A 22,864-nucleotide genomic window follows, 5' to 3' on the forward strand; every position below is an offset into this window, starting at 1 on the left:
TTTAATCCTTCCAGACTCTATAGCCGATTGCAACTGTTGTCTGAACACTTTGCATTCATTTGTACTATGAGACGTTGCATTATGCCACTTGCAATACTTGATCTTCTTCAATTCTTCTGCCGATGGAATTACATGCTTGGGTGACAATTTAATCTGCCCTTCCTGAAGCAGAAAGTCAAATATCCTATCGGCTTTTGTGATGTCAAAAGCAAACTTTTCTGGCTCTTTATGACCGAAAGGACAAGACATCGGCTTTTTATTTTTCACCCATTCTGCGAAGCCGATGACTGGTTCCTCATCAGAATCTAAACTTGTCACCTCATCAACAAATAACACCTTTTTATTCCAAGCTTTCCTAGGCTCAAACATCTTAATATCCTGGTCAGAAATCCTTTGTACCAAATCACTTAGACTTTCAAACTCTTGGGAAGCATACTTGTCTTTGATATGTGGTAACAATCCTTGGAAAGCCAAATCGGCTAACTGCCGATCATCTAGAACCAGACTAAAGCATTTATTCTTGACATCTCGCAACCTTTGCACAAATCCTTCAACTGATTCATCATTGTGTTGCCTCAGCCTTACTAAATCGGTAAGTTTCTTCTCATGAACTCCAGAAAAGAAATATTTGTGAAACTGCTTCTCTAGATCGGCCCAAGTGATTACTGAATTCGGAGGTAATGAAATAAACCAAGTGAAGGCTGATCCAGATAAACATGATGAGAATAAATGAACTCTTAACTCATCTCTGTTAGCAGCTTCCCCACACTGGATGATGAACCTGTTAACATGTTCCATAGTTGATGTGTCATCCTGTCTAGAGAATTTGGTAAAATCCGGCACCTTGTACCGATTTGGAAGCGGAATTAAGTCATACGCAGGAGGATACGGTGTCCGATAAGAATAAGTGTTGACTTTGGGTTTTATCCCAAACTGATCTCTTATCACCTTGTTGATATTTGGTAACGCAATAAGGAATTGATCCGTAAGCGCACGGATATCGGTGAGCATTTCACCCGGGAGGTTATCCAGAGTATCGTATTTATATTTTTACCACTGGGAGAAAGCATGCATCTGACTAACTAAATCTATTGCTACTACCCATTAGGCTACAAAGAATGTTTCTCGATGTGAGCGATGTATAGAGAAGACTGAAAAAACCATAGTCTCGTTCTAACCTTGGTAAGGATGATCTACTGTTCTATTGGGGAAGCTTACGGAATCTAGACACCACAAAGGATGTTCGACCCGCACCTATAAACCCTACCCATCCTGCTAACGAGATGTGGGCTGCAAAGGTAACTCGGAAATGTCACGTTCCTCGCTACTACCACGGTCCAGCTAGTCTGGGGATATCTATGAGTACCCTAGCCCAAACACCACGTTTACGCTAGCAATGATTACTCTAAACTCAACCGGAAGAGATTAAAGTAAACTCATAAACCAAAGAACAATAAAACAAGAAATTACTAGAATTAGAAGTCGAATTACTGAAGAATCCTAGGAGCAAGCTTCGAGTTAGGAGAACTTGATCCCGTAGGTACAACCTCGGAGTAGACACCGACAGGCCGGGCTTCCTCCGATCTACACCTCCACTCTATCTCTCTCAATCTAGTAGAAACTAGAAGATCTAATTCTACTCACATTGGATGCTAAGCCCTAAGTCTATTTAGAGGAGAGGTATTCCTTCAAGGGCTCCTCTCAACTCTATGATGAACTTGTCTCCTCTAGGGGCCAGGGTGTCTGGTTTTATAGTCCCCTCAAGTGAACGTGAGCCGTTGGATCAAACTGACATTGATTGGATGGTTATCCCCGAAAAGAGTTCTGATTGGAGTCCAGGTTAGGGCAGGCGCCCAAGGGGGGAGGGCGGGCACCCTGCCCCCAGGCCGGTTCGCCTTCCCGTTCGTTCCCGTGGCTTCTGGAGTCTTCTAGATGACAGAAAATTGTGTGGTACGTTAATATCTCTATGTAAACCCGACGTGTGGGCCTTTCCTCCATATTTCCTGATAACCCCCTGTAGAAATAGACAAACACCAAAACTCGTGAAATTCTATCAGATAAAACCCTAAGTCTGGGTGTTGGTTGCATTTGGATCCTTTTCTTTATTTATTTGATGATTATATTTGGTACTTAAGGACCGTCAACACACCTCACCTATCTTATCAGCCCAATATGCATCAGCATCCTACCGATGTGCGGGTTGTGGATCTGGCACCTGCTGATAAGCTTCCACGTGTCTCTGAGGTGCACGATCTCCAGGTAACATAGCGTTAGCCGCCGCCTGTTGGCCACCAACCTGCTGAGCAAGATTCATCGGCTGATTGACCAATCCTTGATTCTGGAAGCCAAACTGCATCGGTCCCTGCTGGAATCCTGTAGCCTGATGATTCTGCTGGGTCATTTGTGGAAAGACAAACTGCCCTGTCCATCCATTATTAGCATTCATCGGCATAGGTCCTGCCGATGGCTGATAGTTGAGTGTTATCATTGGGTTAACATACCCCGTTTGAGTCATAAACCTTTGGTGCGTCGGCAATGGATCTGCCGATATGTTAGGTATCTGGAACGTAGGCATCTGAGAATTTCCAGTAAAAGGCCTTGCAGTAGTGGTTGTAGAATATTGAGGATTCTGAGTCATCGGCGATACTGGGGGTGCCGATGTCATAGGAGCCTTGCCTGTCACGTCAGCCACTTAAGAGGTCACAGAACTATTTGCCAAAAAGTCTGGGGCATACCATATCCCCACCAATTGGGAGGAACTTGACAATTCTGAAACACTGATCCTAACATTGCTGATGCCAATAGATCTGTAACAAGTTGAACTTGTCCCTCTGTTGTTGCTGGGTTAGTCCTCATCGGTGTAGACTGCCCATTAGTTATCCCTAATGTGCTTGGAGGAGAAGTAACTTCCGTACCGACAACGGCAGGAGTAGCCGATGGAGCTGTAACCGATGATGATCCTGGCTGATGATAGGATGGGCCCACATAAGATGGTGGTATCTGTCCTTCTTTGAATGTTCTAGCCACAACATTGAAAACAGTATTGGACAACACGCTGGATTGATTGATTAAAGCACGATTAATAGCATTGTCAACCATCTCTTGCAATTTACTAGGGTTGGCTTCAAAAGTGATTTGCCAAGGCATCGGCAATGATTCCTTTTGGATCACCTCACCGCTCCTATTGAGACTGAAGGACTTCAAACATAGCTGCTTGTACTCCTCCATAGCTTTTGCCATAGCTTGCTTCTGCTCATCTCTGAGATTGGCTTCAGTTACGGCGATAATGTTATCTGCATCGAAATCTGTATTCGACATGTTGATCTTGATGATGAATCTATGTCCCACCGAGCGTGCCAAAAGATGTGTTGATGCAAAAGTAGATCTGCAAACATAAAGGGCTAATACCCTAATTTATCGTTAAGGCGTGCCAACCGATTTGACCTATAGTTTGGTCCCGACAACAGCGATGCGCCCGGATGCCACGACCAAGAGGTATTCACACGGAACTTGAGAACTCGCCGAGTTTGACTTGATGAATTCCTAAGAACTCGTAAGTAAAAGGAAAATACGCAGGTTGACGAAGTCGTCCAAAACGTAGATGCTAGAATAGATGTAAAAACTTGTGTTTGATTGATTATGTATGTTTCTTACATTGCTTCGGGGTCTACATTTATACTTTGTCCAAAAGAGTTACAACCAGACATGACTAGGACTCTAATTCCAAATCGAACGGAATCCGTATGTAAAACAAACTCTAATAACTATGGAAAACATTAATCCATCCACCATAGGCGATCGACACACCATCACCATCCTATTTGACAATTTCTATGCCTTCTTCTACTATCATCGGCAAATCACCTTCCATCGGCATCAGCAACCACCAGTATCAGTCATCGACACAGATCAATCACCATCCCTAGACTTGGCCACATTCTGTTGTTTCGTCATCGGCATCATAACCCATCGGCAACTCCTCTGATAACCAGCCGCCACTCTTTCACCTGCCGATCTACATTTCATTAACTCTCAGATACGTGTCCAAAGATACGTGTCCAAAAATGGTGTCAACAACTGCAATCAACTTAGTTTGAAGTGCAGAGTTGTTACCTATCCAGATCAGGGTACCTTTTCTGATCAGGCCTTGGACCAGGCTGAAACTAGTGGCATTAGGACTGAACAGAGCCAGCTAGGCTAACAGCTCTTGAGCATGAGCATCAGTCGCATACGAGTTGAGGACTTCCTGTACCCACTACGGTCGTACTTGAGACACAACTTAGAGCACCATCATGTGGGGTACCCGTGAGAGTGCATCAGTGGCCACATTCTCCTTGCCTTATTTATAACAGATTTTGAATTGAAGTCCTATCAAACATGTCATTGCTTTTTGTTGCATCTCGGAATGAAGGTTCAGATCATTCAAGTAGGCCAAAGATCTGTGATCAGTAAGGATGAGGAACTTTTGTCTTTCTAAATAGGGTCTCCACTTCTCTATTGCCATGATGAGAGCTAGGAATTCCTTTTCATAAATGGAGAGGGACTTATGTTTCTCACCCAGTGCCTTGCTCAGATATGCTATTGGTTGCCGTTGTTGCATCAGTACAGTTCCAATCCCATCTGCACAAGTATCAGTTTCGATTTGAAATGGTTTGTTGAAATCTGGGAGGGTTAGGATAGGAGTAGTAGTCATGGTAACTTTGAGGTTGTCAAATGCTTCCTAATCTTGAGCAAACCACTGAAAATGTTTAAGTCAAAGCACAATAGTCAATGGCTTAGCAATCACTCCATAAGCCTTGATAAACTTCCTTTAGTACCCAATTAACCCAAGGAATGCTCTGAGTTTAGTCATATTAGTGGGTGTAGGCCAATTGAGCATATCCCTTGTTTTGGATGGGTCAGTAGCCACACCTTTGTTTGAAATTATATGACCGAGGTACTCCAGACAAGCTTGAGCAAATGTGCACTTTGAAGTCTTGAGATAAAGCTAATTTGGTCGCAGAACGTCAAATACTTGCTAAATATGTTGTATGTGGTCCTCTATAGTCTTGCTATAAATGAGTATATCATCCAAAAAAACCAACACAAACTACCTTAGGAATGGTTGGCGTAGTTGATTCATGATGCATAGAAAGGTATTAGGGGCATTGGTGAGACCAAAAGCCATTACCTTGAATTAGTAATAACCCTAGTGTGTCTTGAAAGCAGTTTTATATTCATCTGCTAGTAACATCCTTATCTCGTGGTACCCAGATCTCATATCCAACTTGGTAAAAAACTTAGATCCTACTAACTCATCCAAGATTTTCTCCATAATAGGCATTGGAAATCTATTTTTGATAGTAAAGGCATTCAATTTTCTATAATCCACATAGAATCGCCAACTGCCATCTTTCTTTTTCACCAATAACACTAGAGAAGCAAATGGGCTATGGCTATGAGTAATCAGACCTGCCTCCAACAACTATTTGACTTGATTTTCAATTTCTATCTTGTGTTGGGGAGAATAGTGGTAAGATCTGGAATTGATAGGCACAGCATCTGGCAGCAATGTTATATCATGATCATAGCTTCTATGAGGTGGCAGATGCTTAGGGTCTTGGAATATGTTAGCATACTGAAGTAAGAGATCGTGCAACTCCTCAGTTTGGGGTGGGTCGGCTGGAAGCTTAGTTGCATTGGTGCTAGCAGGACTATCCACCATTACATAGGCCCAAATATTGTTACCTTTAATGGATTTGAATAGTTGTGTAGCTGAAATACTGTCCACTGTAAGGGGTGATTGTTGTAGGCCCTCAAGAGTGACTATTTTCCCCATGTACTGGAGCTGTAGTGTTTTGGCCATCCAATCACACTGCATAGGGCTATTCTCTTTGAGCCATAGCCTAAGATGGTATCATAAGGTAACAGATCCAAGACAATCAAATCTGTTATGAAAGTATGGCCTTGGATGTACCACTGTAGACCCTTGACCTGTTTAGTGGTAGCCAGCCATTCACCATTGGCTAATTTAACATGTTGCTTTGGAATTTCGACTGTTGGCAACTGAGCAAGATGTACAAAATGAGCACTTATGAAGCTATGACTACTTCATGTATCAACCAAAATCATCATAGTTTTGTTCTAGACTATGGATTGCAACTTGATAGAGTTACTTGATTTAGTCCCAGCCATAGCATTCAAGGACAACTGACAAAAATCAATTGCCATCTCATTGAGATCTTCATTGTTCTCTTTATCCAAATCATTGACAATCATAGCATTGATCTAAAGCTTGCCCCTCTTGAGACAATGTTCTGCATGACCAGGCTCCTATTTCTCCCCACATGAATAACACAGATTGTTAGCCTTTCAATAGTCCCACAGTTGCTTATCTCACCAGAGAGTACCATAATTAGTTTGAGGCTTGGCTTTAGGTTTAATGTGCTGGTTTCTTGGCACGGCTTGCTTCTGTTGGAACTTCAGCTTGCTCCTATCCACAACTTTTTGCAATATTTTGGCAATAACAACAGCTCTTTCCACTGTTGTAGGAACCTGGGGTTCCACTATAGCTCGAATATCGTCCCTGAGCCCCCTCACATATTGTGTTGCAAAGAACAAATGATCATAGGTGGAACCATGCATAGTGACATCATACTGCAGGGACTTAAACTTGGTAGTATATTCTTCTACCATAGTAGTTTTCTTAAGGTCAAGTAACTCATTGATGGCTGATCTGTAATCATCACTACCAAACTGCTCCTAGACATCTTCAGCAAATTGCTGCCATGTCACCCCTAGATGAGATAACTTGTAAGTCTGCCACCATTTCGCAGCATTCTCCTGGAGGTGCATTGTAGCTGCTTCCACCCACAAACTGACAGGAATGGAATAGATGGAGAAATAATTTAGACACATATCCAGCTAGATCTTGGGTTGAGTGCCATCATAAGAGGGAAAATGCATCTTGGGTAAAGTGTGGTGAGGTAGAGCATCTATGTCATGTCTTGGTTTGTGTGCCTTGTGATGATAAGCAGACTCTTGTTTGGATTTGTGTTTACCATGGGCAAAGACATTTTCAAATGCAGTGTCATCATCAGCTATGACAGACCCAACGGTAACATACTCATTTTTGTGTGCAAACTGCTTCAGCGTGAGTTGAGCAACTGCCTATCCATTAGCATGAACTTGGTGAGCAATGAACTGTTGATCAGCTATGCACTGAGCTACCCTCTGATTAGTCTCTATCAGTTGTTGCTTCACTTCCTGTTGGGTGACCCCCCATGTTGTTCATCCTGGTAAACAAGAGACTGAAGTTTTCCATAACCTCATCCCAGTGTTTGGTCTCCTCATCCCCTTTGTTCGACATATGTTCCAAGATAATCTACATTTGGGCCGAAGGCTTTGGTGGTTTGGATGGCGCCGTGGTGCCGAACTGATGGATAACACAACGAGATAGACTGTGTAGAAGCAGACCTCCCCTTGTGTGTGCTAAAGAGTAACCCAACTCCTGAAACTAAGGCTCGATCGAGGAATTTTACAATGGAAACGGTGCTCTACAACCCAAATCGAAGGATAGTTCCCCACCATACGCCACCGCTCAGGAATCAAATCTAGCTTATAGAATTTTACATGGAAACCATCACTCCACAACCCTGGGCCAGTACTCAATGGTAGCTAGAGAAGAACAAGTGAGCAATGGAGGGAGAGCTCACAGTGGTTCACGCCGCCGAACCGAATATGGTTGATGCCAAACCCCAGTCGCTGCAGATGTAGCCGTAGTTGGAGATGAGGCTGGTGTGCCCCGCGTCCAGATCCCGTCACGCCACCACCGAGTACTCAAACTCGATGGAGATGCGAGTTCCCCTTCACGCTGCTGCCATGGGACTAGGAGGTGAGGTGGTTGGTGGATCGGATCGATCCAGCAAGGATTTGGTGGGTTGAGCTCATATGCACCCTGATCTGCGACTGTGCTGCCGCTGGAGGTCGTGCCTTCACCAGAGCCAAGGACAATCCCCAAGACTATCACGAAAATGATCTAAGGGTTGAGCAGGGGAGTAGGTGGGGGCTAAAGAATACCTGTCTTTGATACCACTTGTAACACCCATGGCCACCAGCGATCGCCGAAGACATGAGAGACAAGGGAATCTCCAATGAGAAAGGAGCAGAGGGCGGCTCTGCCTTCCGTTCATCTTCAACACAATAATGTTCTTAATTGTCTTACAAGCAATCGCTTGACAGAATATAAGGCTATCAGCCCACTGGTTCATAACACCCACAATGATGAGGACATTGCTATGCTGGATACGTCGACACCATCGTCTTTCTCAAGTTGCAATTCATCTCCAACTCAGCTACCACGTTACTCTCGGATTCAGCAGACATGTCGTCCGTGTTTTGATCATAACTTCTTCATACGACAACGAAACAGGGTGATCTTAGACTAGTTGGAAAGGAGACGATGACATTGTCATTTTGGATCTGGTCCAAGCTCCATATTGTTCGTGGATTGATCTGTATGACCACGACAAGGTGCTGTGTCACCTATTTTGGGCCAACTTGGCCACGTATTGAGTCGAGCCTTTAAGCCCAAGTTGTGGGCACCTCTCCCAGGTCGCCTCCAACCCTAGGATGCCTCTCTTTATATTCCATGCAGCCACCACTGTTTTAGACTCAGGTTTTGTTTAGAGTTTAGTTTTCCATCGAGAAACTGAATCGTTAATTGTAACTGTGGTGACGAACCCTTTTTACAGTGATCCAGGGCCCCTATTCTTGATCTTCTCCACTGTGTCAATTAATCCTTTGGAACTAAGTTCTTGAACCGTTTTTTGATATTTGTGTCATTCATAATTGCAATTTCAGACTGTGTGTTTATACCTTCTTGCTTATGTTCTTCGATTCGCTTGTAGGAACAACCTTCTTGGCGAGGTCAATCAAGTTGTGATTGGTTGATAACCAATGGAGCAATGGTGTAATGGTTGCAGGATTCGAATCATGTCTAATTTGAAGCCGGATTGCCAACGTTGAGATCTCCACAGATTGAACTTACCGGTTATCGCTTAGAAGATCGGGCCTGGTCCTCATCAAAAAAGTCATACTCTTAATACATAAACACATCTACCAATACGCAAGCTACTATAGAAGATGCCTTGAGTCCATTACGCCTTTACCCCTGAGTCTTGACATCTAGTTAGCTATTCTCTAACATACTGCCATATTCCTACAATGACATAGGTAATAACTCACCTCCATAGGGGCTGAAAAGGATCCATTAAAATTGGCATATCTGAAAGTGAAGGGTTTTCATGCATAAGAGCATGGTTAAATCAAACATACCAATAGTGAATCTAAAAAATTAATAGCTATTTTTCATCAAACAGGGAAGACAAGTAAGTGATCTGTGAACTGTTAGTTGCTAGCTTGGTGCTAGTGAATTTTAAGCCTAATACAAGACAATGAAAAAACTTTGAGCGAGCTTGCAAACTGGAAAGTAACAAATCTGAAAGAACATGATTGGAATCAATTGTGCCCATACCAATCGCACCAGTATCATAGAGTAAACAATTGTACATGAGAGATATCGGGACGACCATGGGAGATAAGAGGTAGGGAGCAGCAGCGTGTACCTATGCCAGAGTTGCCATGGATAGCGTACCCACAATCAAAAAGTTGACGGTCCACGATCTGATAAATGGCACTGGCATCAGTGACGCATACGATGATGTCCATCGTGCCTAATCCTGCCCTCTCGAATGGGGCTTGGATTAGATCGTGAGGGGGCAGGAAGGGGTGGCACAGAGTTAGGGCTGGTAGGGAGGATGAGCGCGAGGTACGGGGATGGGCGGGATCTTCTCGGGGCCTCGTCGTCGCCATGGCAGCAGCCAAAACCTAGCAGCAGATGAGACGGCGAAGAAGATCGTGGACGTGGAGTGCTGAGGGGACCGAAGGTGGGGCAGATCTACGGCAGCAGCACCACGCAAGGGTCATGATCACCCTGCGCCGGTGTCGTGCTGTCACTTGGTCGTCGCAGTAGGAGGAGAAGAAGACCGTCGCGTGAGCCACCACTTTCTTTTTTCTTTTTAGTTGTAAGTATAGTATATACTATTGTAGTATAGTAGTACAGTATGTACTCCTTTCATCCCAAATTATAAGTCACTATAAGAATCTTGGAGAGTCAAAACATCTTAAGTTTGACTAAATTTATATGGTAGGATAATAACATTTATGATATCAACTAAGTATTATTAGGTTCTTTGTTAATTATATTTTCATAGTATATCTATTTGATGTCATAAATCTTTATAATTTTTTCTATAATTATGGCCAAAGTTGAGATGTTTTGACTCTCCAAGATTCTTGGAATGACCGAATGACTTATAATTTGGGATGGAGGGAGTAGGAGATAGCCAAACTGTTCGATTTGAGCTTTTGGCCTGTTTGGTTTGAAGCCGTAAAGTTTATCGCTCGTTACATTGAATGTTTGGACACATGCATGAAGTACTAAATATAGACTATTTACGAAACTAAAAACATGGCTAGAGAGTAATTTGCGAGACGAATCTTTTGAGACTAATTAATCTATGATTGACACTAATTGTTAAATAAAACGAAAATACTATAGTACCTTTTAAACTTTAACAACCCTAACTAAATATCCCCTTTGTTTAGTTGTAAGAGCAGCAACATGCTGATAATGGGCCTAAGGCCCACAAACATTTTCACATCGTGTCACTTACATCGCGTCGCAGAATAAGAGATAGATGAAGACGGACAAAAAAAATTATATGCGGCAGGGCCACATTCCAGACTGCTGTGTGGCACCAGCGTTTGGCTCTGGTGCAAGGATTTGAAAATTAGCTGTTGTGACTGTACAGAGGTGGCACTGCCGCCTTCCCAAAGACAGCACATGTCACCTTACGGAAAAAGCCATAACTTTTTACTCTGAACTGCAAACTACTCCGTTTGCAGTGATCTTGGACTTTTTGGAAAGCTTATTTCGAGGGGTATCCAACCCTACAGAGAACAAGCTCCAAGATCAACTTGTGCAGGTGCAGTGTTAAGTGTTTTTTCTTATGTTAGCACTTTGGTTCGGTTAGTTTGAGCACTTGAGACTTGTCTATCATTCGTATTGCATCCTCCTTGATAGTACGACATACCTATACTCAAGAACAAGAGAACATAACCAATTTAACCACTTGAGTCTTCAATGTCTTCATATGTCATTTCTTCTCAATATGTCTTCATAAGGGGTTGCAATTAACTTTGTCTCCTTTCTTTAAGCAAACACACCTTGAGCATGTGACTTCAACTATTTCCACAAATATGAGTTCATCTCCATGGCTTCAAGTCACTTCCACTAATAATTTGATCCTCAACGCAATATGATTCTTTATAGCTTGATTAGTTCCTTGACTCAATACAAGTACTCTCTTCTTCACCTTAGCCACGGTACGTCGGTCCTTAAGCCATCGCTTGTCCCTTCACCTCCACTTAGTCCCTCAAAGCTCTTTCCTTTCTATCTTCACCTTATCAAGCCATACTCAAGTCACATCACATTAAGCATCCATTGAATAACTATTTCTTTAACATTGTAATCCTTGTTTGAATATCTTCTAGATATAAATATTGAGATCAATCAAGCTTCAGTTTGACTTGTATAGAGACAAATATGGATCAACATCAATATGGTCAAGCCAATTCACGGTTCCTTATAGGCTCTCTATTTTGGCTTAACACTTAAAACTCACTTCAATCTTTATCTTCATAATTCTAGCTTGATCAAACCGATTGCAAAGTGATTTACCAAATCTTTATCTATACAAGCAAACTAATGTAGAGACCGATTTATATCCAATATGAATCATGTCCTTTATCATTTGACCTTTGCTTGTCATTTTCTCACTTATGCATTCTTGATTCATTCTTCAATCCTTTATCAAAGCTAGTTCACTATCAAAGAGTTCATGAAAAGCAAGCCATTGTAGAGATCAATCTGAAATCATCAACTCATGTCTCATTTGTCATTTGCCAAATATGCTTGCTTTCATATGATGCTATGATATCCCACAACATAGAAGCCATTCTATAGATTTCATTTGCATTGTTGTGTTTTGCTTGAGCTAGATTATTTCCATAATCCTCCAATACAACAATACACAATCTGACCTTCATTTCAACACTATGTGGCATATCATTGAGTTTGCCTGCTTGTTGAGCCTTGAACATACTTTCTAATACACAATCCACAAGTATATGCAATAGACTCAATATCCTGTTCAACACTTAGCAACTTATTAGACCTTTAATCATGTTGTCATTCAATTCACCAAAACCGATAAAAGGGCTAGATGCACTTTCACACGACAACGAAGACATGAGCCGGATCGGGGAAGGAATGAGTCGGGTGGCCGCTGGCCGAAGCGAGACGACGGGGCAGGGCTGGCGGTGGGCGCGCGATGGGCACGTGGAGAAGACGACAACTGGGAACGGGACGGGCCGACGGTCGACACACCTCCTCCTCCCCTCCTCGGCTTCCTCCCCTTCTTATTCCTCCTTCCTCCTTCCTCCTTCGTGCTCCTTCCTCCTACCTCGCCCTCCTTCTCCTTCTCGGCAAGACCGTGGGGCCACGAGGGCAGGCGTGGCGGGGAGCTCAGCGAGTGGCGGTTGTGGGGCCGTGACAGCGCAGGGGCCGGTGCTGCGCGGGTCACCAGCGCACAGCGAGGACACACCTGCGTGGTTGGGGACCACCGTCGTGGGAGGGGAGGGAGCGGCGTTGGAGATAGAGGGTAGAGTCGGGAGAGTGGTATTTCCTAAAGTACAGTTCGTGTGGGGATCTGAATAGTGGTATTTTTAGGGAAGTCTGATAAAAATGTTTCGAGTGAGGGCAAGGGAGTGCGGGTGAGGGCAAGGGAGTGGGGGACAATTGCTCTGTAGAGTAGTATATACTATTATAATAAAGTAGCATAGTATGTAGTAGGAGATAGCCAAATGATTTGATTTGAGCTTTATTTGGTGGTAAGAGCAGCAACATGCTAACAATGGGCCTAAGGCCCACAAACATTTCCACACCATGTCAGTTACATCGCATCATAGAACAAGAGATCGATCCATCTTGGACAAAAATTATATGCGGCAGTGTCGCATTCCACACTGCAGCGCGGCACCAGCGTTTGGCTCTGTGGAACCTGATCGTGCGGGTACAGTAGGTAGACGCCATCCAGGCCGTGTCACACGGCAGTGAAATGCAACACTGCCAGTGGCGGAGCCAAGGGGGGGCTGGCAGGGGCCATGGTCCCCCCTAACATATGTCAACAAACATATTTTTATTAGTATAAATTTATGATTTTTATTTATATTAAGAGAAAAATATAACGATTTTTGTTATATATACTTATAAGTATCCTCTAGATAGTAAAATCGTATTCCCTTCATTCTAAATTATAAGTCATTCTATGAATTTTAGAGAGTCCAAGCATCCTAAATTTGACCAAATTTATATAATAAGATAGTAATATTTATGATATCAACTAAGTACCACTAGGTTCTTCATTAACTATATTTTTGCAGTATACATATTTGATGACATAAATCTTTGTGATTCTTGCTATTTTGATTCTTCAAAATTTTTAGAATGATTTATAATTTGGGATGGAGGGAACACAAAACATAAAGAAGCACCTTAGAAAAATAGAGACGCGTCTATCAAGCTGGTTTACAAAATCATCTCAAATATTTTTCTGTTAAAGATGTGTTGTTTAACACTGGAAGAATAACACATTTGATCCTAAAATACATATAGAAAATGCGAGCACCTACGTCAAGCTGATAAATAAAGCTAGGCAGTCGTCGGTTATGCTTAGTTTTGACAAGTTGGATTTTTTTATTGGCCCCCCTATATGTAATTCCTGGCTCCGCCACTGAACACTGTGGCATATATATATTTTTTCCGATGAAGAATTGCATCACCAGGAATATACATTCCGAATTCGAATCCCTTGAGATCTCAATTGTGCAACACGCAGTAAATACCCCTTTTTCGTTTTTCATCAAATGGATAGACACAACAGTGCAAAGCATTCAGCCGAATTCATTCATTCATTCACTCGAGAATCCCAAGAGCACTCGGCGCATATGAAGGGACGGATGAAAATGCTTCGCCTTCTATCTATTTCATAAATAGAGCAGCGTCGTAGGTCTCCCTGTTCTGTTCTATGCCAGTAATAATCGGTTCGTGGCTGAGTTTGTGATGGATCATCTGCCCAAGTTTGTGGCCGATTTGATATTTTTCTTCCGTAGGTACGTCTGCATTCATCAAATTTTTATTCTTCATCCAAAATCCCCAACTCAGGCCTTGTTTATTTGGTAAAAATTTTTGGTTTAGGTACTGCAATATTTTCATTTATATTGATAAATATTGTTCAACCATGGATTAACTAGATTTAAAAGATTCGTCTCGTAAATTACAAACAAACTATATAATTAGTTATTTTTTCATCTATATTTATGTGCCGCAAGATTTGATATAATAATAAAGAATCCCAAAAAATTTTGTGAACTAAAGAAGACCGGCATTTTGTCACAAAATTTGGCATCCTTTTCATACATTACCCTGTTATTATATTGGTCACACTAAAGGTCGATCGTAGGAAGATTTGTCATCATCATAATTTAAAAATCACAAATCTCAAATTCAAAAAAAGAAAACCACAAATCCCAAGTCAAAACTAGACTAAGGTTCCCTAGCGTAAATCTGGACCGTTCCTCCGTTCATCGACGACGGGCGGCTCGACGCGCGGAGAACCCGTGGACTTGGCGCCTCCTCTTCCTCCAAAGTCAGGACAAGAGGGGAAAAAAAGCGAAGAAATTTACCCCGCAAAACCCTCGTCCGCTCCGCTATCCCCTCCCCCGCCTCGATCTCTCCTCGGCGGCTAGTTAACCCGGATTGGCGTCTCACTCAGGCTAGGGATCCGGGCGCGGGCGGCGATGGACGGCGGCGGCGCGGGCGCGGGCGTGGGCGGCTCGGAGGGGGAGCTCACGGCGCAGGAGACGGCGCTCTACGACCGCCAGATCCGCGTCTGGGGCGTCGATGCCCAGAAGAGGTGCGCAGCCGCCAAAGGCCTCGCCTCGCATTTGCCCTTTCTTGTTTGTTTTGTTCCCCCAGTCCTGCTTCTTTTCTCTCGGTTTTACTGCTATTTTTTTTCTCTATTTTTCTTCAATCTTTATTTATTCGGAGCATGGCGTCGGTTATTGTCGCCAAAGTTGCCATCTTTTGCGTCGGTTATTGTACCATTTTTTTGATTTTTGATTATTATAATATAAAAAAATTATAGATAGATTATGGATCCAAAGCTTGCATTTTGCTGTGAAAAAACCCTGATTGCTGCTGCTGTTTCACAAGTTTTTGCTGGACCTCCCCCAATTTATTTCCCAAGCCGTTTTCGTCATGCATCCCATCTTTCTGAGCTAACTGTTACTACATCTGTGTTTCCTGAGCTAACTGTTACTACATCTGTGTTTCCTGGAACAGACTAAGTAAGTCGCACGTGCTTGTGTGCGGCATGAACGGAACCACCATCGAGGTACCTTTCTGCTACTCTAGCGAGTAACGATTAGTGTTTAATTTTTTCTGCTACTCCAGTGAGTAGCAATTACAGTTTAGTGTAGTACAGTAATAGTTTTTTTTGGGTACTATTTATAGTGCAACCCAAGTTTAGGTATTCCTTTGAACTAGCTAGTTATAATTTTTTTCTTGGAATTTATTACTAATATTATGTATCAAGTTTGCGCTGTTTGTCAGAATTACATTCCCCATGTGAATTCTGATCTTATCTGGAAAAAGAAACTGGTAGTTACTTCCATCTATTAGGCACTACTGGTTAGCTTTTGTTGTCTCACCTGTTGGTTTTATCTCTTTGTTTATTTAATATAGCTCGTGTAGAATTTCAGTTACAAAATCTCTGTTCTCCACATATACTTTTTTTAAGTTGAAACTTAATACTTTATTTATTGCCTCCTTGTTATATTTATTTTAGAATTAGTTTCTTGTAAGTACTTAAATGCTTATTGAGAACTAAGTTCTAGAAGCTACTTAGGGTCTGTTTGGATCAGCTAGAGATTGTTTGCTTATGGATACTTCTTTTATCAATCTCTAGCTCAGATTTTCAGTCCCACAAGCAGCCTCCCCTAGCTTTTAGCAGCTTGTGCATGCTGAAAATACAGCACCGCCCTCCCATATTGAACTCCTCTTGTGTGGTTGCAACTGACCGTGACGAGCTGCAGTGAGCCCGGTGCTGACATCCTTTCAACTAACCTCCAGCATGACAGTCCTCAGTGGTGTGGCGCTTGACGCCTTGCACTAGTCTGTTGCGAGCCCTCTTGCCGCCCCAATACCCATCCCTTTCCACTGGGGAACACAAGAAGCAGCCACGTGTCCAGGCCAACCCCATCAAGAAGGTTTCCTGCTTCCGCAGCGGGGGCGACCACCACCATAACCCCAAGAAGCATGGCACCGCAGCCCTTAACACTGCAAGCTTAATCTTTGGTCTTCCTAGGCACCGGGGCTGGGTGATGCACTGGCAAACAGGATGGAACAGGGAGATGTTGGAGTCATCATCCATGTTGTTTGCGTTTTCATGGTGGAGGAGAGTTGTGAGGAAAGGGTCAGAGTGAGAGAGACATAGGGGTGTGAGGGAGATGGTGTTAAAGACTATTGACATCCAAAACCAGCAATCCAGCCCCCTCAGAGTCCAGGTATCCAAATAGGACTCTAGCTTTTACAATCCAGCTTTTGAGAATCTCGATCTAATCCAAATGCTGGTTTTGGATGTCAAGTTATGGATATATTTCAACAGTTTGTGCTGTTATTTTATTTGTGCTTTAAACATGGAGTTGCTCCCTGTTACTATTCTATGACTAAAAGATGACACTAAGTTTAAGCCATCACAACAAGATCACTGTGTTCACAGAGAATGTGTTAAATATAAATGACAATATAACAGCAGCATACGAAACTTATATATATTGATTAAAGTGTGAGTTTGGACGGTGTTGAGCACTTAAAACATTTTGTATGGTATTTAACGAAAGCATCATATCATGCACTGACAGTGGCGGTTTGTTTCCTACGCTGTAGTTCTGCAAGAATATTGTTCTAGCTGGAGTTGGAAGTTTATCCTTGATGGATGATCATGTAGTCACAGAAGATGATCTGAATGCAAATTTTCTAATTCCTCCTGATGAGAGCATATATGGTGGTAGATCTCGAGCCGAAGTTTGCTGCGAGTCTTTGGTAGATTTCAATCCTATGGTTCGAGTTTCTGTTGAAAAGGGTAATGTTGAGTCTAAACTCGTTTCAGTCTCAGCTAAGAAGGATCTCTTCTTTCCATTCTTGAATTGTTGTGATCCTACTTTCTTATACTAAGGGGAGATGCTATTTCAATAAGTATTTTTGAGCTCATGGTGGTTGTTAAGAAATTCTTCTAAGAAAAAAAATCTTTAGTGACTATGATGTTTTGTTAGTACTAAGTTGAGTAGTTGTTTCAGAATTCAACAAGCTTAATCCTCCTTGAGATTTTCTGTAGGTACAATAGTACAAGCTGTTACCATATTATTATATTGCTAAGATTCTTAATGGATTTGATGCTTGGAAGTATTTCTGATTTGTTGTTTCCTTCAGGTGATCCATCACTAATTGATGGAGAATTCCTTGACAAGTTTGACATTGTTGTACTTAGCCGTGCATCTCTTAAAACAAAGGTGCACATTCTTCTCTGGAAATAGTAATTCTACTTTTTCATTGTGTCACTTCAGTGACTCTACAGGAAGTTTATCACGCTCATGATGTTTTTGTATTTTTGTCATTTTCAGTTGTTTATTAATGAAAACTGCCGAAAGAGAAGCAAACACATTGCATTTTATACTATAGATTGCAAGGATTCATGTGGTGAGATATTTGTTGATTTACAGAAGCATAGCTATGTTCAGGTATGCTGCACACTGGAACATGTTCAATACTGGTTCTACAAATCTCTCAAATAGCAGTTGAAGTAGTATTTTCAATGTTCACAACTAGGAGCAGGTATACCTTTATGACCTAAGCATCCCTGTGCAGCCGCTTGCAATTGAGCCGTGTGCTGCCCATAATATTTGTTCATTTTCTTCAAAACTATAAATGTGCATAAATGCAGTTAAACTCATCATTGTTTCCATTCTCCACAGAGAAAGTGTCATAAAATGTGAGGAACACCATAATTGTTTTCCTTGATTGCTTTGTTGCACTGCAAATACTCGAAATCATGGGAAAGCCTAGTGATTTTGTGGTACAACTTTGAGTTATGTGCCTTCTCATGGGTTGTCATATTCCAAGTCCTACTATGTTGTGCTTAAATCATGACAAAGTCTCACATCAAAAAACAAAGAGTAAAGTCCACCACCAGTCCCTAAACTTGTACTGTCATGCCATCCCGGTCCCTAAACTCGTAAATCGACCGTGTAGGTCCTCGAACTTGTTTGTCTATGTCATCCCGGTCCCTAAACTTAGAAATCACCCGTTTAGGTCCTCAAATTTGTTCAATTGTGTCATCCTGGTCTCTAAACTTGGTTTTGAGTCTCATCTGGATCATCAGAACAAAGCGATTTAAAAATTCTATATCAAAGAATAATTCATAACTTTTTCATGAAATCGAATGAAGACAAACTTTATATCAAAGTTGTAGCCCTCAATGCGTTCTACAACTTTGTAGTTGAAAAGTTTTTTATTTGAAGTTGTTTAGTATCACAAAATTTAATTTTAAAATCTATGAACTTATAAAAAATATTTTGGAACCCTAAATGATTTTATTTTAAAAAAATATTCAACTATAAAGTTGTAGATTGCGTTGCTGGCTACAATTTTGATATAAAGTTTATCTTCATTTGAGTTTATATGAAAAAGTTATGAGTTATTTTTCGATAGAGTTTTTAGATTTGTCCCACTTTGATCCAGATGAGACTTAAAAACAAGTTTAGGGACCGGGATGACACAACTGAACAAGTTTGAGGACCTATATGGGAGATTTCCAAGTTTAGGAACCAGGATGACATAGCCGAACGAGTATAGGTACCTAGATGGTCGTTCTACAAGTTGGACCGGAATGACACACCCGAACAAGTTTAGGGACTGGGATGACACACCCGAACAAGTTTAGGGACCGGTGATGGACTTTACTCAAAAACAAAAATAACAACAACAACAACAAAGCCTTTTAGTCCCTAGCAAGTTGGGGCAGGTAACAGTCTCACATCGAACCTTTGATGCAATTCTCTTTAGATTCAGTCACATGGTGAAAGAGTTTCTTATCTTTTGTAGTCATGTTTGTTTGAGAACCCTATATGTTCTGTTACTATTTCTTAATTTTTGTGATTATAAATTTTCTTCTTAAAGTACCATCCTGAAGCTGTCTTCATTTTTTGTTTTCAGAAAAAGCCTGGAGGATCAACTGAACAACAGGAGTTGACATATCCTAGTCTTCAGGTAGATGACTTAGGTTTACAATGGCTTTTAAAGCTTGAATATAATTATTTTGACTTAAACATACCTTCATGTTTTGCACTGCTGAATATAGTGTTTTTTGGCTGCAACATTTGCTGTGAAATAGATGTGATGCAACGGATACAGGTTATGCTATAGAACGAAGCAATTTGAATTACTTCTCTATATTTGAATGTGAATGGTCTTGTTGTCTGCTGGATATAATCCTCCTACCCTATTTTTTCAAGATGGTATAGGGGTTCTCTTCGATCCGGTGTATTTGGTAGTCGTGGCTTCCAACTTTTAATAGGTGGAGGTATAGGGTTGGTTCGTCAAAGGTGCCATTATTTTCTGTAATAATACAATTAGATTTACTTAATTTAGTTGCGGTGATGAATGAAAAATAAAAAAGAGTTCTGTTCATCGATTTTCAGTTCACCTTTAATTCTATTGTGGATACTTTAATGTGAACATAACTTTTTTGGGCAATAGGTGCCTTGAAGTTAGCTCTAGCCTTTGTATTATGCATTGCATCTACATAATTGTTGGCTTGCCTATGACAAATCCATTAACTGGCAGTGCCTAATGGCATATTTTGTTAAACTTCATAGCTCAATGTATAGTGCTATTGGAAGAGTCATGTCTCATTTGTTTCCAGAAATCTGCATCTTACCATTTTGGATGCTTTAATTGGGAAAATGCATTACAATTTTGTTCAATTAAACACAATAAGTGCATTTATTTGTCCTTACAGGAAGCTATCTCTGTACCGTGGAGTAATCTACCGAAGAAGACATCAAAATTATACTTCGCCATGAGAGGTGAGGTTTACAAAATTCAAGACAGCACTGCAAAAAAGAAAATCCCTGTTTTAGTTTATACTCTCAAATTATGGAACTTGGAAAGTGCTGAGTTCAACAATTATGTCTTTGATTATAAACCCTGGCGAAACAACACTTTATCATTTTGCAGTACTGGAGGATTATGAATTATCTGAAGGGCGCAGCCCTGGCGAAACAACTCTTTCTGATATACATGCAGTTTTGGCTCGGAGGAAGGATATGTGTGATAAAATGGTATTGACGTGTCTTAATTTAGCTCATATTCCTTCTGATTTTTACATGTTATTATTGTTAACTGCAGTCTTTGAATGAGTCTCGTATTCCTACAACTCTCGTGGAACGACTGCTAGCAGCTGGAAAGAAGGAACATCCTCCTGTATGTGCTATCCTAGGTGGTATTCTTGGTCAGGTAGGTTCTATACTTCAATCTATGTACTGCTTCTTCTGTGCTTCTAGTATTTGTTTGCATTACATACCCCCTTTTCTTATGAACCATGGCTCTCACATATATTTATCTTCTGTTTCTTGTTTGGTTGGCTTGTGAATGACTGAACACTGGATAACAACTAAAATATGGAACTGCCTCAGTTAGAGAAGGAATTGAGTGACTATGTTTTTTTCAGTAAATGACATATATAACTTGAAGCATCTTCTGTTGATCCGTGTAGGTACTTTTCTGGCTCTGGTATGTGTATGGGCCGAGGTCTATTTATGATCTTTAATCAGCAAATCTGACTATAGAGTTAAACGATTCTGAACAAGCTTAATTACACTGAAAGATAACAAGATTAGTTCAAGTGCCACAAAATCTAACTTGTTTAGCGAAACTATTGATGAAAGGCACTTACAGGGCCAATTAAACATATTGAAAATCATCTTGAGAAAGTCATTAGTCTTGGATAATAACTCCTATTGTTCCAAAGCCCAATTATTAGGACAACACGTGGGACTTTGGAAACCTGTCTATGGATTTTCATTCTGAGATATTAAAGCTTTAGTGTTGAATGATTAGCTTTCCAAAACAGTACTTGATATTATTTGAATGTTTAATTGCAAAAGCTGCAGCATTGATGTACCATCCTCTTTTTGTGTTAGCACTGTGCTTACAGCTTCACGTTGTACCTAACAGGAGGTGATTAAATCAATATCCTGCAAGGGTGATCCAGTCAAGAATTTCTTCTATTTTGATGTGGCTGATGGCAAAGGTGTCATCGAGGATATCCCACCACCTCCTGCAAACTGATGAAGCGCTCAGCAGCCTAACTACCAACTCGACTTGGTTCACTAATCCTTGTACCCACTTGGCATTGAACATGTAGCTACTTTTAGATTTATAGCCATGTGAAAAAGGCAAGTTGATTTAACCCAGATGTTTAGGAATTGTATCAAGCATCAACCGTGACTGTATGCACCAACAATTTCAAGGTGAAGTCTGGATGGTTTCTCCATGCTTTTTGAGGTGAAGGATTTCCTTTGTTGTCCCTTTACCCTTTTGTCAAATCTGGTAGCAGTGGTTGGGGGAAAATGAAGTGAGAAAGTTATGTTCTAGCTGTGAAGCGACGATTCTGAAAGTTCGAGGATCAAAATGGCCAGAGTTTTGGCCATAAAGGCTTGATAAGACTCCTTTCTGGATTGATCATACCTGTGTACTCATGTGGCATGTTTCATACTTGATTACAATGCTTGTCGCTTGAATTGCTCTCCATATTAGTGTCGTTGTTTGCTTGAATGGTTTCACTGGTGCTAGATGAGTAACAACTACAGTGTTTGGTTCTAGCAAGTGCCTATTTTAGCTGGGATCAGAATCATACAAACTTTGGATGCAATTTTGGGTGAAAGTAGTTGAATTATGGAAGAACTTGTTAGATCTAGTAGCTGGGAAGGTTGGTATTCTCGAGATACAACTGAACTTTTTATGCTTTTACTCAAACCATGAAACTGTGATGTTTCTTGACCTAATTAACCGAGGAATTGGATTTGGACGGAACTTGCCCTATCTGTTCTGGTTCTGAAGTAGCCATCCCAACCACCTGTCTCAAGGTCATTTCTGACCAAAGACTATTCCAGTCCAGTTCAGATATCAGTTTCTTGGCTGTGGATGCGTCATTCCTCTCGCTCAGTTTGTGGTCTATCTGTGCCATGGGATCTGATCCATCTGTAATATGGTTTCTGGGAAAAGGATAGCAACAGGAAGATCCAGATCTTGTGTGGTCATATTCAATTACTAAAGGTTAACTGATGAGTGCTACTTGGCCGCTTGTGCATATGGGGCCATGTTTCTAGGCTCGGCCCCTGTCTTTGGGGCCAAACAAGTTTGGAAGACAGCTGCCCCACCGAGAGTGCGCTTCTTCTGGCTGGCTGTTCATAACCGGTGCTGGACTGGTGCCCGTCGCTTCCGTCATGGCTTGCAGGATTCGGATACCTGCATCTTGTGTGATCAGGGGTCTGAAACGTTGGACCACATCCTTTTGGGCTGTTGTTTCAGCCAGGAAGTTTGGCATATCTGCTTGGGGAGGGTGCACCTTAACTTGGATAC

The 22,864-nt window shown here is 41.5% G+C and overlaps 1 protein-coding gene across 1 annotated transcript; it reads left to right on the forward strand.

Moving 5' to 3' along the window:
* On the forward strand, positions 14,807 to 21,967 carry LOC8055007 (SUMO-activating enzyme subunit 1A). Its single transcript, XM_002449480.2, has 10 exons — positions 14,807 to 15,077; positions 15,506 to 15,557; positions 17,111 to 17,306; positions 17,654 to 17,733; positions 17,845 to 17,961; positions 19,436 to 19,489; positions 20,241 to 20,307; positions 20,459 to 20,562; positions 20,630 to 20,737; positions 21,458 to 21,967. The coding sequence occupies exons 1-10, from the start codon at positions 14,962 to 14,964 to the stop codon at positions 21,569 to 21,571; spliced, it is 1,008 nt and encodes a 335-aa protein (XP_002449525.1). The 5' UTR covers positions 14,807 to 14,961; the 3' UTR covers positions 21,572 to 21,967.

The sequence above is a fragment of the Sorghum bicolor genome, chromosome 5 (assembly GCF_000003195.3).
Source record: "Sorghum bicolor cultivar BTx623 chromosome 5, Sorghum_bicolor_NCBIv3, whole genome shotgun sequence".
NCBI lineage: Eukaryota > Viridiplantae > Streptophyta > Magnoliopsida > Poales > Poaceae > Sorghum > Sorghum bicolor.

Bases quoted from the DNA above. Each gene is read 5' to 3' on its own strand.
- LOC8055007 (XM_002449480.2), top strand. From the start codon at position 14,962: ATGGACGGCGGCGGCGCGGGCGCGGGCGTGGGCGGCTCGGAGGGGGAG. The intron at 15,558-17,110 runs GTACCTTTCTGC...CCTACGCTGTAG, and splicing joins TGAACGGAACCACCATCGAG to TTCTGCAAGAATATTGTTCT. The intron at 20,563-20,629 runs GTATTGACGTGT...TGTTAACTGCAG, and splicing joins AGGATATGTGTGATAAAATG to TCTTTGAATGAGTCTCGTAT.